At 41.8% G+C, this 14744-nt stretch overlaps 1 protein-coding gene across 5 annotated transcripts in view; it reads left to right on the top strand.

Moving 5' to 3' along the window:
• Nucleotides 1-290: 290 nt before the first annotated feature.
• ANKRD46 (ankyrin repeat domain 46) overlaps nt 291-14744 on the top strand; it is a 52432-nt gene continuing 37978 nt past the window's right edge. For 2 of the 5 annotated variants that reach the window (XM_055798754.1, XM_055798751.1), the window contains exons 1-2: nt 291-429; nt 13674-14022. In XM_055798754.1, the coding sequence (XP_055654729.1) occupies nt 13712-14022 (311 nt within the window). In that variant the 5' untranslated portion in view covers nt 291-429; nt 13674-13711. Of the gene's footprint in view, nt 430-474; nt 497-818; nt 934-953; nt 1050-13673; nt 14023-14744 lie in introns of those variants that run through there. The other 3 variants (XM_055798752.1, XM_027777688.2, XM_005230989.4) reach the window with 3 other exon arrangements.

Here is a 14744-nt window from a genome sequence, read left to right on the forward strand (position 1 = left end):
TATTTCCCCGCCGCCGGCTGCCAACGCGCCAGCCGAGGAGCGATCCAAACCACGGCAGCTCCCGCGGGAGCCGGAGGCCGCGCCTCACCCAGCCCGGCCCCGGCGGGCGGCAGCCCTGTGAGGAGCGGAGCGGCCTCCTCGCCCCGGCCCTGCCCCCTCGCCGCTCCCCGCCGGCCTGCGGCGGGCGCTGCCCTGGGCGGTGCGGCCTGGCGTCCGCTCTAGCTGGCAAAGCGGCCCGGTCCCTCCCGGTGAGAGGAGCGCCGGAGGCGGCGGGCGGGCGGGTAGGTAGCTCGGCCGTAGCGGGCCCCGGCCCCGGGGCGCCCGGCGGTGGCCTCCGCCCAGCAGGGGGCGCGCAGCCTCTCCGCCGCGCCTCTGCCTGCCGCCGTTCGCCCGCCCTCTGCGTGCCGAGCCGCCGGCGGCCAGGGGCAGGTACGGCGGGGAGCGGGGGCGGCGTGTGGGAGCCGCTCGGCCCGCGGGGGGAGCCGTGGGGTCCTTGGTCGGTCCGCGGGGAGGAGGGGCGATACCGGTCGGTCTGTCTGTCTGTCTGTCTGTCTGTGCGGGGAGGAGTGGGTCGGTCGTGCGGCCTGTGAGGAGAGGAGAGGAGAGGAGGGGGGAGGGCCTGGGCCCGGGCCCTGCCGGGCGCGTAGCGAGGTGCGCGGGGGCTGAGGAGCAGCGCTGGGGGGGGGGTTGCGGCAGCGGCACGGCCCGGCCGGGCCCGAGGCCGTGAGGCGCTGGCCGGAGCGGCGGCGAGGAGCGGCCCGCGGCGGCCCCAGTGCTGCCCCCGGGGCGGGTGCGTGGCCCTAGGCCGGGAGCGGGGCCGCAGGGCGCCGTGGCGGGGACCCGGCGGCGGGGCGTCCCGGCGGGGGCGGGCACCGCAAGCGGCGGCAGGAGCGACGCGGGGCCTGGGCAGCGCCCGGGCCGAGGCCCGGTGAGGTGAGCGCGGTCGGTGCCGGGGCGTTGGGCGGGAGAACAGCGAGAGGGCAGCCAGCCTTCGTCCCGGGAGCGGGGAGAGCAGGCCGGGGAGCGGCTGCCCTCCGGAGAGGACATCGGTAGGTGTGCAGCCCTGTGGCGTGATGCTTTGGGACATACTTTTTAGGCCAAAACAATGAAGATAAATGAAACTAAAAGGCAACATGTATTTTTGCCAGAAGAGATTTTTATATTTATATTTATATTTTATAACTTGTCCTCAAAGCTGTCTTTGATAAAATAATTACTGTTTTTAAGGGAAATGGAGTAGTTCTGCTTTTTTTTCACCTAGACAACACTAAAGTTTTTGATCAGCTGCTGCAAAGGATGTGCTAAATATGTGTTATTGTGCTGAAAAGATAGGGGTAACACCTGAATTGTAAAGAGGATGGGGAAGTAGCCAGAGACAAACTATGGTGAGACTATTGAAAAGAAATTCCATGAAATCTGACTATAAAATACTACAAAGTTAGTTCTTTGATAATCTGCTTTGAGACTAGTCTTATTAAATATTTAATATATAATTTAATAGACATCTTGACTTTTAATTCCATAGTCATGGGGAGTTGGGAGGCATTGGCAATATAGAAGATGGTTACAGTACTACACTGAAAGAGTTGGGTGATCCTGAGAACTAGAGTACAAAATAAGTACAATAACAATTTGAAGAACAAGGGTTTGCAGCTGCAAACCTGTAAGCACACAATTTACAGAAGAAATTCTTACCAGTTGAAAGCAACACAAAACCAAAATAGGTGTTAGGTAGTTGCAAGAATGTACAATCGTGGAAAAATGAATGCTGACCTGTGATGATCCAGAAAAAGATGTTACTGTTAGCCATGAACAATTATCTAGAATAGTTTGTATAATGTTAATCATTCTCAGGTGAAAAGGTAAAGTGGAACAGCTGCAGGAAGATGTGCCTAGGACAGGCAGGGAAATTAAGAGTCTGTTGAAAGAAGCATTTGGCTTTTTCAGTTCTGCAGAATAAAGGCCTTTTATGCTTTCTATTGAACCATCAAGGTAAACACTGTAAAGGGCATAAATTGAGCTGAAGAATGATGTTTATATATTAATATTTTAACGTAGATTTTAAGATTAATAATATATGACAATTTCTAACTGTCAGAGAGCACTGATGTTCAGGAGCAGCCTTCTGAAAGGTCAGGGAGGAGCAAAAGTCCAACACTTTTTGAATGGAATGTGGCTGGTTTGTAAAAGTAATGCTTTTGTTTGCAGCAGCAGGGGGTTAAGTGTTAATCTGTAGACTTTAGATCTCTTTTTTTGTTTGTAAAATGGACTATTAACAAGAATTTGTTAAATGTGTACTTCAGAAGAAAAAGATTTATAGTAATGTTTACAGTCTGAATAGTAGGATAGGTGACAATCAGAAAATGACACTGGCTAATTGTGCTCTTTGAGTTGAAGAGAAGGTATTGGAGAGTAAGTTGAGTCGAAGGCTGAAGTGTAGTATGTGTACCTGCCGTCATCTTACCAGAGGAACGTTACTTTGCCTCTGCAAGAGGAAACTATAAAAAACAGTTCCGATCTGCACTCAATGATAGGTTTCCTCTCAGCAGGTTTTGATATATGTTGTTTATAGAGTTGCCTTATCAGCAAGAGCAAGGGATTCAAAACAGTGCCTAAAGTTGGCTGTATTGTCCCACCTTACATGCTTGTGCAGTTAATTTCTGAGTACTTTGTGGCATTGAAGTCCTTGTTTGCAGCCCAGGACCTGAAATACCTGATCATCTAAGGAGTGAACTACTTAGTGGCTCTTTCAGGGATTTGGGTATGCTGGAATTTTGAGGGCTGTTTCATTTTTCTTTTGATCACTCTGGCAGTTGGTTGGCTTCCACATGATCTCGGTTGTGGATGCTCCACATCCAGATGGGCCACTTAATAAGCACATAAAATACTTCAGAGGGCATTGGTTTATACACATTATGTGCAGTACATGATCCCTGATGCATTCAGCTGTCTGCAGGGACCATCACATGCTGTTAGTGTAGATAACAGGCTGATGGGTCTGCCTTGAGTGCATGGACCGTTTCCCCAAATTTCAGTTGTTGGTGTTTACTGTTAATATAACATCCTGTTGTTATCTAAGTCAAGAGCACAAATAGTTCAATGTTCCGAGTTGTTGTGGTTTGCTTTGCTGTTTAAAGGCAATACGCTAAATATGTGGAAAAAAGTTTTATCTCGTATAGTACCTCACTGAACTCATATCTGTGCCCATGGAACTTAGATTCTGGCTTCAGTTCATGTAGCAACACCGCTTTTCTAAGCAACGTTTCTTTCTTTTACTCTACCAATAAAATTCCCGTTGACTAAGTGGAACAGAGCTGCATAAACCTTTTTTATTCGTCACTCAGCGAATTTCTCACATCCAAGTAGTGCAGCTACATCAGCTGAATTTTATAACATAAACTTTAAAGGCGTAAGTCTTCTGATGTTCGTTGGTGGGGTTGTATTCTCCAGCATGCTCAAGCTCTGTCATAGTGTCAGACCAGCAATAATGGATGGCGACAGAAAAAGGACAGCAGTATATTTCAGGGAAGGCTTCTGGTGTACGCGTTTCCCGTGGATGGTGTAGAATGCTTGTCTGTTGTCTTCACCTCAGCATTTTTTGTGCAGAGAAACGCATACCTGTCCTTGCTGTGGGTTAGTAGGAGAGGGACTGATTCTGCCTGAGTTTGGATACATTTTTAGAGGTTTGCTACATTTAATGCTCATCAGCTTTTACTAAAGTTTACTGAGAAGGATTGTAGTTGCAGATGATATGATATATACAGTCTATTTGGATTTTCAGGAAACAGTAAAAAAAAAAAAAAAATGTACCCTGCCAGAAGCTCTTGAGGAGACTGGTACTTAGAGCATAAAAGAGATTTCATACATGCAGAAATAGTTGAGTTGAAAAATTAAAAAGAGGGCAAAAAATAAATAACCAAAAAAAGGAAGGGAGCAGAAAGGTGGCACGTGAGCTTCAGTGTACACAAAGGTAAGGTGATGTCTTGGGTAGAATAGTGTAAGCCATGCTCACATGGTGCTGAACTCACAACTGGCAGCCACCACGCAAGAAAAAGCTCTTGGGGTCACCACTGACTGTTGCCTGAAAACCTCGGCTCGGTGTGCCGTGGCAGCCAGAAGGCCAGGGGCGACTGTCCTAGGGAGGCTGCCGAGATGAAGGCAGAGGGCACCATTTTGCTGCTTCAGGTTGGCGCACCCAGCTCTGGGGCAGCGTGTGTGGTTCTGGTCTGTGCGTCTGAGGAGGGATTCAGCGGGTTAGAGAAGGGCAACCGAAAGGGCCGAGGGGGTCAGCTTCCTTAAGGGGAAAGCCAGGATTGTTCACATTAGAGAGGAGATCACTGGCACGTGATCAAGACTCGTGAAAAAAAGACAGTGTATACGGTGAGAGTTACTTATCCAGTCTTGCAACACTGGAATAGGGGCTGCTTGTTGGGGCTGGTGGGAGAGTGGTCTTGGATGGATATAGGAAAGGACTTCAGTGGGGGTGACAAGGGAGCTGTGGAGCAGAGAGTGTGGGCAGGTTCAGGAAGGGATTAGAAAAATTCATGGACAAGAGGTCCGTTGAGGGGCTGCTAAAAGGACTAGTCAGGGAGGTCCCCAATATAACAGTACTGCTGCTGGGGTATGTTTGGGGAATGGACTGCAAAAAGCAGCCAGACTCATGTGCTCTCCCAAAGAAGGATCCCTGATTGCCACTGTTGAACAGTGCAAGGCAAGCTGGATCAATCTGATCCAGGACAGCAGGTTTTTGTGAACTTACGATCAGTCTTTTCATTGGAAGAATTTAAGTTCTGCAGGCTTCACTTCTGAATTCTGAACTGTTAGCATTTCAGTTGAATAGCCTAGAAAAGGCAGTGAGGAACAAGGTCATAGTGTTTGCCATTGACATGGGTAGTAAAGATAAGGTCAACTATGAAAAGCTGCAGAAGGACCCTCTAAGACCGAGTAACTGGATAATATAACGACACATGAATTCAGCATGGGTAGAGTGATTCAGATAGCGTAAAAAGAACCTGAACTTCCATTATGAAATACCGGGCTCTCAGTAATGAGCAGTATTTTGTAGTTATGATGAATGGTTCCATGAAAATGTAACCACAGTGCTCATCAGCAGTCAAAAAGGTAAATCAGATAGTAAAAATTACTGGGAAACAAGTAAAGAACAAATCAAGGAATCTTGTCATGCCACTGTCTTAATCGATAATTGATTCACCTCAAATGTCCTGTGTGATTCCCCTCCTCCATCTCCCAGCTCAGAAAGCATATAGTAAAAATGAGTGAGATTCAAAGAAGCAAAACAAGTATTGTCAAAGACGCAGACTTCCTTCCATGTGAGGAATGACCAAGAAAGCTGGAACTCTGAAATGCGTCCTGGAAAGGGATGTCTGAGGAAGAATATGATGAAGGCCTGTGGGATCATGAGTGGCATGAAAAGAATGGGCAGGGATTGACTGTCTGTTCTTCCAGCAGGAGAGCTGGGGGGGTCCACAAGTGAAGCTAGTAAGGCCCTGATTCATCAAGATCAAAAGATAGGGTTCTTCACAGCTAGTTGAGTTGGAGAACTTACCACAGTATCTTGTGGGTATTAAAAATGTATGCGTTGAAGGGGAGAATGGGCAGATTCACAGTGGTGTGCGCTGAGGGATGCTAAATACACAGGACCCCCATCCAGCCGAGAGATTTTGAATGAAAAAAGCAGTATTGCATATGCTTGCCCTATTTTACTTTTTTTTGTTTCCTGGCCTTTGCATTTGGCCACCATTTGAAAAATTGTTAGGCTTAAACGGACCTTTGCTGTGATCTAATATGACTACTTTTATGTTGGCGTCTTACTCACAAGAGTAATAATTGACATGGAGTTTCTTCTGTATGGTTTCTCTTCACCCTTTATCAAATAGAACTGGGTTACCACCTCTCAGACCTTTTCAAAGAAACATGGCTATTGCTGTTTATTGTCTGGACACCAGCTTTCATGTTGAACATGGAGTCTTTTACGGATAAGTTACTAGCATTTACTAAGTTACATAAAGGCGGAAGTTTTCCCTTTACAAGGGATGTCTTTTGTTTCTAGGCTCAGCAGGAGGCATTGATGCAATTGGTAAACACCATTTGAGCTGCACCACTCTCGGGTTCCATAATTAACCATTTCAGATCCTTTTTACATCTTTCCAGTCATCTTCTGTTACATTTTTGGTCAGTTCCAGCCTTTGTGCAGATCAGGAGCTTAAGGGTGGCCTCCCCGATTCTCCTCAGACTTGCCAGTTGTCCTCGGAACCTGCAGACTGCCGATTTAGTCCCTTAAGACACGGTGTTGGGCAGACAGTGGTACTGCCGGTTTGCCTACATGGAGAAATTTTTTTTGAGCTTAAGCATGCTGAAATAACTATTTATGAAAAATAACATCAATATGTATGTATTAGTTAGAAATACGACCTTAATAGTTTTACCATTTCATCTTACCATGTCACATAACGTGATCAAACATGATACAATTAGGTATTTAAAGTTGTGCTGTATTGATAGAGATTTAGAATACTTGGAAGAAGTAAATCTGTCAGTTAACTGTTTGGCTTTGATAAACTGGTTTAACGGTTTGCTGTGTGAACATGAAAATTCTAAGCAGAGGTATCTGTATCCAGCAGTTGTAGTAAGAGTTGTGTATCTGACAATGTTAGTTGTCTTATCATTGGTACTATTTGTTGATATAAAATAATAAACTCTAATCTACAAGCAGAGCAATATATTATTTTGAGGTCAAACATACAAATGATTTACAAATTTAGGAGATGTCTGTTTTTTAAAGGGACCTGCTTCTGTTTACTAGCCACGAAACTGGGTTTGATGTTGCAGGTGTTTCTAAGGCCACGGCATCAAAGTTATACATAACAGAGCATATAAGCTATTATATACATTGTAAGAAATAAAGCAAGGAAATATGGACTGTATAGTAATTAGCAGTGTAGTGGCATGTTCTTGGTTTGCTTTATTGCTGGAATAAAGCTGACTAAGCTCTGACTTGATGATTCCTGGTGGGCACGAAGTTTTTCCCATTTTAGTAAATTCGTCAGACTTACTGTTTGTCTTGGTAAGGCTTTTTGTATGTGTGTATGTTTTGGGTTTAGGTTTTTGTTTTTTAAGAAGCAGGCATAAATGCATGCTTTTTTTGAAGGAAGGACCTTTGTCTTAGAACTCAAGCCACACACTCAGGTCCTCGCTTTGCTAATACATGGTCAGCGCTTAAACGAGATTGCCGTGCGTGCCGCAGGGAGCGGCAGTTTGGCTCTCAGAATTCTTTTGCATCAGGTTTTTCAAAATCTTATTTTCAAGCCTTCCAGCACCTCCTCCTCAGGGAGCCAGACGCCGCCAGCAAGTAGCAGGAGCCGGGGGGCGGGGGGTCCCGCAGGTGCCCGCGCGGTGGCGGTGTTCAGCCGGGCGCCGCTGCGGGGCCCCCCTTGCCTGCTGGCTGGCTCTTGCTCCAGAATACAGACGGCTTCAAGGTCTGCAGAAAATTTAAACACAAACACTTCATTAGAAGCGGAATGAATTCTCTCTAGTCTGTTAAAAAAAAAAAAAAAACACCAACAAAAAAAACCCAGCAACCCAAACAAAACCAGATAAACCAACGACAAAACGATATGCGATAACCTTTAATACTTTCTTGGCCAGTGTATGTTAGCACTCTGTGTTCCCAGCAGAAACACAGAAGGAATTTGAGTCAAGGTTTGTGGAGAGGTTGGTAGTTATGACCGATGTAAGTCAATAACTTTATATAAAACCAGATATATTCAAACCGACCACGATGATCAGGGAAGCAGTGCAGTTATTTACTGATTTACCTGAGACAGTTGTGGGGAATTATAGTTACAGATGATTTGAAGAAATCTTTAAATTGCTCTTCTTCCTAAATAGTTCTTTTGCAGGAGATGAAAAATGAGCAAGATTAAAAAATACTTAAATGTGTATTTGATAGAAGTGCACTGAAACATATAATGCAACTGAGTGTAGTAAGGATGAAATATTTGTGAATCTGCTTGTCAATAAAGGTGTTTTAAAACTATGATCTCTTCCCTATTATTCCTTTATTTTGTGTACATAAAGACACAACACATGTACGTATTATCTAGGGAAGCATTCTACAAGCCTGGATTGGCATTTGAGATCTTGCTTGGTTTTTATATTGTAATGTTGATGTACTGTGGAATGATGTGCAAAGCCCCCTGTTGCCCAATGCCATTGTCTGCTGATCCATAAAAGAACAGCGGTAGTTACTCTAATTCTACCATAAAGCACTTTGCAGGCTGTATGTACAAAGCACTATGTATATGCAGTGCAAAGTTTCTAATTACAGGATGGTCCTGACATCAAGAGACTATACCTGTATGTTTCATGTCTGCAGAAGGGAATGGCTGAAAACGAATGGCATAAATATAATGTTCTTGTATTACCACTTACCCAGATCTGGCTAGAGACCTGAAAGGAGAGGTAGAGCTTATGAACCTGCTGTGATACCTTGAATCCAGGAACTGTTGAAAAAATAACTAAAATTACGAAGGGAAAATGCTGCAAAATAGAGCTGTGTGTAAAACAGACATCATGCTGTACTGAATCTGAGCTGCTGCTTTTAGCAGCAGATCCATATTAGTGGTGCAATAAAACTGTTGCAGTTGGACTGAATAGGTAAAGGTTTTTAACAGAAGATACAGAGCTCTCAGCGGAACTTGATGTAGGTAACGGAGTTCTTTCCTGAACAGAAATGACAGCTCATCATATGGTTTTTTACTAAATATAACATGTATCAGTTGAATGACTTCTCAGTAACTTACGCGTAAATACAAATGTGCATGAAAATTTACCGAGGAATTTCTCCTTCAGCCTACTTAGAAGGGGATTGTTGGGTTTACATTTCAACATCGGATCAGTGTTCAGAGGATAGACAAAAGCAGAGCAATAATATGGTTCGGTTTTGTTTTTCTTATTAATTACACTTTTTTAAAAAAATTATCTTGTATATCCAAAGAGAGCTTATCTTCACATAGTGTTTTTAAGGGAACAATCCCATTTGACCAGGAAACGTTGCCTTCAGAGATCACAGGCTTACAGTTTAAGTGTGAAGTACTGGAATGTTTCTCATCCATTTAAAGGCTGAAGAGGAGGAGCTGTGCAAGCCGCTGCCACTGAAGTACCGTCAAGGTGCCTCACAGAAAGAGGAAGCCGTTTGCCCATGAGGGCATGAGATTAAAAAAATCTTTTTAATCAGAAAGATAAATCAAACCAGATGGTCCAGATTTTTTTTTTTTTTTTTTATGAATGCATTTGCTTAGTCCACAAAACAGGCATATTGTGTGTTTTGCTGGCCTGGGGTGGGGGATGTTACTTTTTCTTGGTTTTGTTTTAGTTTCTATTTCTTGGCAGTTTCTTTAGTGGTAGTCTTACTGATGCCTAGGTTCCGGATGTTAAAGTATGTATTAATGTTGAGGTCTCAAGTACTGGGCAAGCTGATATTGTTCCATTGTCCTGACGTATTGTTTTAAAATAGGGACAATTACTTCATTTATTTTTTTTAAATGTTCTTGGAAATACTGTAGTTTTGCAGAACTGATATATCCCATGCAGCAGTGACTGAGTAATTACAACTTGTCAGGTTCATTAATATTTTTATAGTAGAGAGATGGGTCCCATTAGTGATTCTGTCTCACAGTCTAGCCATTCTCTCCTTTTTCTGTAGCTATTTGGTAGCAGTTGAACTTGATGAGAAGGCAAAGACAACAGCATATATTTACTGTAAAATAAAACTGTCCACAGTTAGCGCAAATTTAGGACTAGTTTAAGAAGCAACAGAACTTGCATCTTGCTCTGCGGTTTGAATTATTCAGATCACTCCTGGCTTTTGCAGGTGTGAATGTATTATACAACAGATCAGCATGTGACACTGAGTTACCATTGTATGCAGTACAGTGAGAGACAAATGACTTCTAATAAGGAAATTATTCTTACAGAATCAATGTAAGCATTCCTGCGTTCCTTTGGAAAACAGAACAGTTCAGTTAAATTTTCTTATCCTGGACCAGCCCACATGTGTCATTGATGAAGTGGCTTACAGCATCATTCCTAAAATTATTCATAAAAGTACGCTGTGCTTAGGCTATATCAGTGTTGTATAAGTTTAGGGAAAATGTATTTTTATATTATGTCTTTTTAATGGGAATCCTTCTTGCATGGGAGGACATCTTTGAGTTTACTTTTTTTCACAAAACTAGTATTCTATGGAAGTACCAAGTTATTTACAGCAATTTTTTTTTTAAAACAAAACCATTTAAAAGTAGTAGTAGTAATTTAGAGGGATATTCAGAATGCTTGTTTTGCAGTGCTTTTGTGTCTTATTACTAATGCAGGTCCATTTGTCCTAATTTGTACCTATGACATTAGTGCTTAATGGTGGGTATTCCAGCTTTTAGGCAGGTTCTGATTCACCTTTCAGAAGGGATTTAAAGAGAATGGCTAATGCTTTGGAATTTTGTTTCAAAATCCACTGCATTAGATATTCAGTATAGCAATAAGTTTTTTGATCAATACTATGGACAGAAGTGTAAACAGTTCATTTATTCAAAAAGATCTAATTAAGCTGACTATTGTAAATTTTTTCTGAGTTTTGTTAGGAAAGTTTGCTAAATTGGGTTAAATGTAAGGCAAGAATCTATCATTTGGCAACTGTCATTTTATGGATGGTGTATAGTTCAGCCTTGTATGCAGCTGGTATCTGGCATAGGTTAGGTAGCCATATGTGAAATAGAATTGTGTTTGTAGAAAAAAATCTTTTTAATCACAAAGATAAATCAAACCAGATGGTCCAGATTTTTTTTTTATTGTGAATGCATGTGCTTAGTCCACAATCTTCAAGTGTTGGGAAAAGATGATTTGTTGGGCTTGTCTTTCTTACTGTGAAATACTACTTCAGCTAACTCTGCACTTCAGCAGTCACTTCTAAAAAGTTCTACTGATAATAAATTCTGAATCAGAATTACTTCCAGTTACACTTTCTGACAAATGCTAATCTTTCTGTTTCCTTTCCTGAGAAGGCGGTGGTGGGGTTTTTTGGGGGTATTATTAGCTAATGTTTCATCAGAGTTGTATGTGAAGTGATGAGCAATTCTGTAAGGCTTTACCAGACATACATGTCTGGTATAAAAATACAAACATTAGTTTACATTTAGCAGAGCATGCCATACTGTTTCTCAAATAGCATACCTCTCTTTGAGTATAATATTCTCTTGTTGATTTATGTTAGACCTAGTTTTAGTAAACAGGTTTAAACACTCAAATATTATTTTACAAATTAATCACGATCTTTTTATGAAGTACAAGTAGGGTTTTGTGCTGTTGATATGCTGTTACTATGGCTGATAATTGGAGTTTTAAAAATTATTTATAATCTTGCTTTGGGGAAGGTTTAGTGTGGAATGTGAGGGTCACAATCACATCATATAGAAATTGGGCCCAATGTTTTTCTCAGCAAAGGCTGGGCTAGCAGAGTTGAAGAATTCTCATATCATTTATGATTTGGGTCAGAAATGGGCAAGAAATTTGAAATTACTGTCAGCTGAGAATCCTAGCTTTACAACATCCAGGGGTTTTGTAACATATTCATCAGAAATATGAGCAAGTACGTTGTCCTTTCGTCATGTGTGGGATTATAAGAAAGCTGTTAGTGCCCTAAATGACGCCAGTCTTCCATGAAATGTTTTCCAGTGCATTGGTGAACTGGCCTTTTGGTCTTGTAGATGATTGTGGAAAAGGGTGCTTGAGCCAGCGATACATCCTTATTTAAAAGCATATTTGCAGCCTAGGGGAATGTACTCTGCTTAAAATCTTGCCTTATGCAGGTAGCAGGATGTAGAAGTTATTCCTATCTCTTCCTCTTCTGTGTCCAAGAAAGAAAGAAAAGTTGTGCATTCCTGCACTGGGAAACTAGATGGTGTTGATACATGCAGCAGAATTTGTCCAGATAGGAAATACAACCTAGTGAAGTTTAAATATGATTTATTAACCTCAACAGCCCCAAATGCTACAGCTGTTAATCAGACCAGTGCGTAAACATTTTCAAATTACTTCTTCAGGTACTTTGATCTCGAATTTGATCTAAAACACAAGGGAAGAGCTATAAAATAAAGACATGACAAACTCTCAAAAAAAGGAGAGGTTTTAAATCGAATTCTTTGGCTGCTGGCCATGTTTCCATTCTCCCAGCTGACTGACTGCACTGGTGTGGAAGGATACCTTATATAGATGAGAAAATTTAAATCGGTGTATAGCAGTCTTACTAAGAGGTTCAGATAATTAATCAGAACACTGCTACATCATGAGCCCAAAACACAAACCCTGAGCAAGTGAAATAGAAACTCTTTCAATAGAAATTTCAGTTCAGTTTCCATTCAAAGCTTATCTAGTAAAATCACCTTTCCTTCCTGTCACTTGAACTCTCGTGTCTCTATTGAGATTTCTTCTAAGGATTGTTACTGGTTTATATGATTTTTTTTTTTAATTTATTTTTTGCCTCCTCTCCGAGACAGTGCAAACTATCACTGTCCAGTCTCCTAGATGTTTTCATTTCTTATCCTTGCCTCATACACATTACCACCTTCTTGCATAGTCATTTTCTTTTTTTTTCTTAATTGCTTTCAAGTAAATTTTTTTTGTGTCCTGTAAGCACACAGTGTCATCATACCGTCATTAATTTGACTCATCTTTAAAATATTCTTCTCCAAAACCTAGGTCGTGGTTCTTGAAATATTCTATATCAAGAAATCCATAGTGAAAGAACATTTATCTTCCTCTTTTACATCCTGATACTTAAAAGGACTTAATCCTTTATTTAATATTAAACCAGAGAAACTACATTCGTGCTTCTCCATATTGGGGTTCTAGTTGAACCCCCAGTAGCTCTGTACTTGTTTTCACTGTTGTCTTCCTTGTACCCATTTCCAGTTTTCACTTTCAGGTGGGCAGTTGCACATAATACATTAAGTTTTCTGTAGTCTCTATTGCTTTTCTTGTTTGTTCAGTAAATTCTATGTCTGTGGCACAATAAAAATAACGTTCCGCAAAGAGTGTTGAAAAATATATTTCTTGCAGCATCAAGGAATTAGTATTTATAGTAATCAGGCATTTTCAGCAACAGACTGTACTTTGTGCATTGAAGTTCAAATTCAGATGGTGGAAATTCCACTGGAGTAGCTTTGCTTATAGGTAGTAAGAACTGCAGTTAGCGTCACTGCATCTGTTAACTGAATTGTTTGGTTTCCTGATTTATGAAAGCTGGTTCTTCCTTTCAGTTCTGATCTACAGTGTTTTGCCCTTTCATATCAATGCTACTACATGTGATCTCTTACTAGGTGAAAGCTAATCACCTGTCTTGCATTTGCGGCATTGATCTTACCAACTTTCTGTAATAACAAAGCTTTGCTGGTGTCTGCAGAGGTGTAAGACTAAAAGGAGCTCTTTCCATATGACCAGAAGTGAATGCAGTGCATGAAGTTGACATGTACAACAGGAAGATTTCAGAGTTGGTTTATAAGCTAGTTCGCATTCTTGTTTGGGAACCTGAGCAACCTACCGAATAATTGCATTGAGTTTATTTGCCTGGTTTCACCATCATTTCTTCCCACTTTTGCTTGCAGGTTAGTCATCTGCTCCAGCTCCAGAGAGAATCAGAACAATGTCCTACGTTTTTGTAAACGACTCTTCCCAGACAAATGTGCCACTGCTGCAGGCTTGCATTGATGGAGATTTTAACTATTCCAAGCGACTGTTAGAGAGTGGTTTTGACCCAAATATTCGTGACAGCCGAGGCCGAACTGGCCTTCACCTTGCTGCAGCCAGAGGAAATGTAGACATCTGTCAACTCTTGCATAAATTTGGTGCTGACCTACTAGCCACTGATTACCAAGGTAACACAGCTCTTCACCTGTGTGGGCATGTGGATACCATCCAGTTCTTAGTTTCTAATGGCCTTAAAATTGATATTTGGTAAGTCACCTTTTTTTTTTTTTGTTACAGTACATATTTTATAATATATTAATCTTCTGTTACCAGAGCCTTGCATGTAAATCTGCTGTTGCTGAAATGCTACATTTGGTGCAATTCAACTTTTTTAAGGTATCACTTAATAAAACCACAAAATAAGAAGGCAGGAAGACAGTAAGAGGCCACTTGTGCTAGTCTGTGCAACAAGTAAAGCAAGTAAAAATAGCAGCTGCTGGTGTGTGCTGGTGTGTCTAATTCTGCCTCACTGATGACACTGCTACCCTGGTTTGGCCAGACAGCCAGGTGTGGGTGGTTGGCACCAAAGAAAAAACATTGACTACTCTAAAAGAATTTCCTCCACCACAGTTCTATTGTTTTAATTGTTGTACTGTATAACACAAAGAAAATACAGTATATGTGTGTGTCAGTTCATTCCCGTACTCCTTTGGTAACAATGCTTCCTTTCAGTATTTTCCCCTCCTGCAAAGTCTATGACTCAGTCCTTCTTTTAAATATTGTATATTCTTTTCCTTCTGGCTTCCAGCAGCTGTCAGATGCCAGGACTCAGATGTAAACTCTCAAGCTGCAAAATAACTAGCTGTTTCATTGCAGTAAATGAATTATTTTGTTTATGGAACTTTCTGCATATTCACAATGAATGCAAAAAACAGTAGTAACTTTGAAATCTTGGGAGTTTTTTAAACTGTCACTTTTTTTACCTGTCC

This window comes from Falco peregrinus, chromosome 3 (genome assembly GCF_023634155.1).
Source record: "Falco peregrinus isolate bFalPer1 chromosome 3, bFalPer1.pri, whole genome shotgun sequence".
NCBI lineage: Eukaryota > Metazoa > Chordata > Aves > Falconiformes > Falconidae > Falco > Falco peregrinus.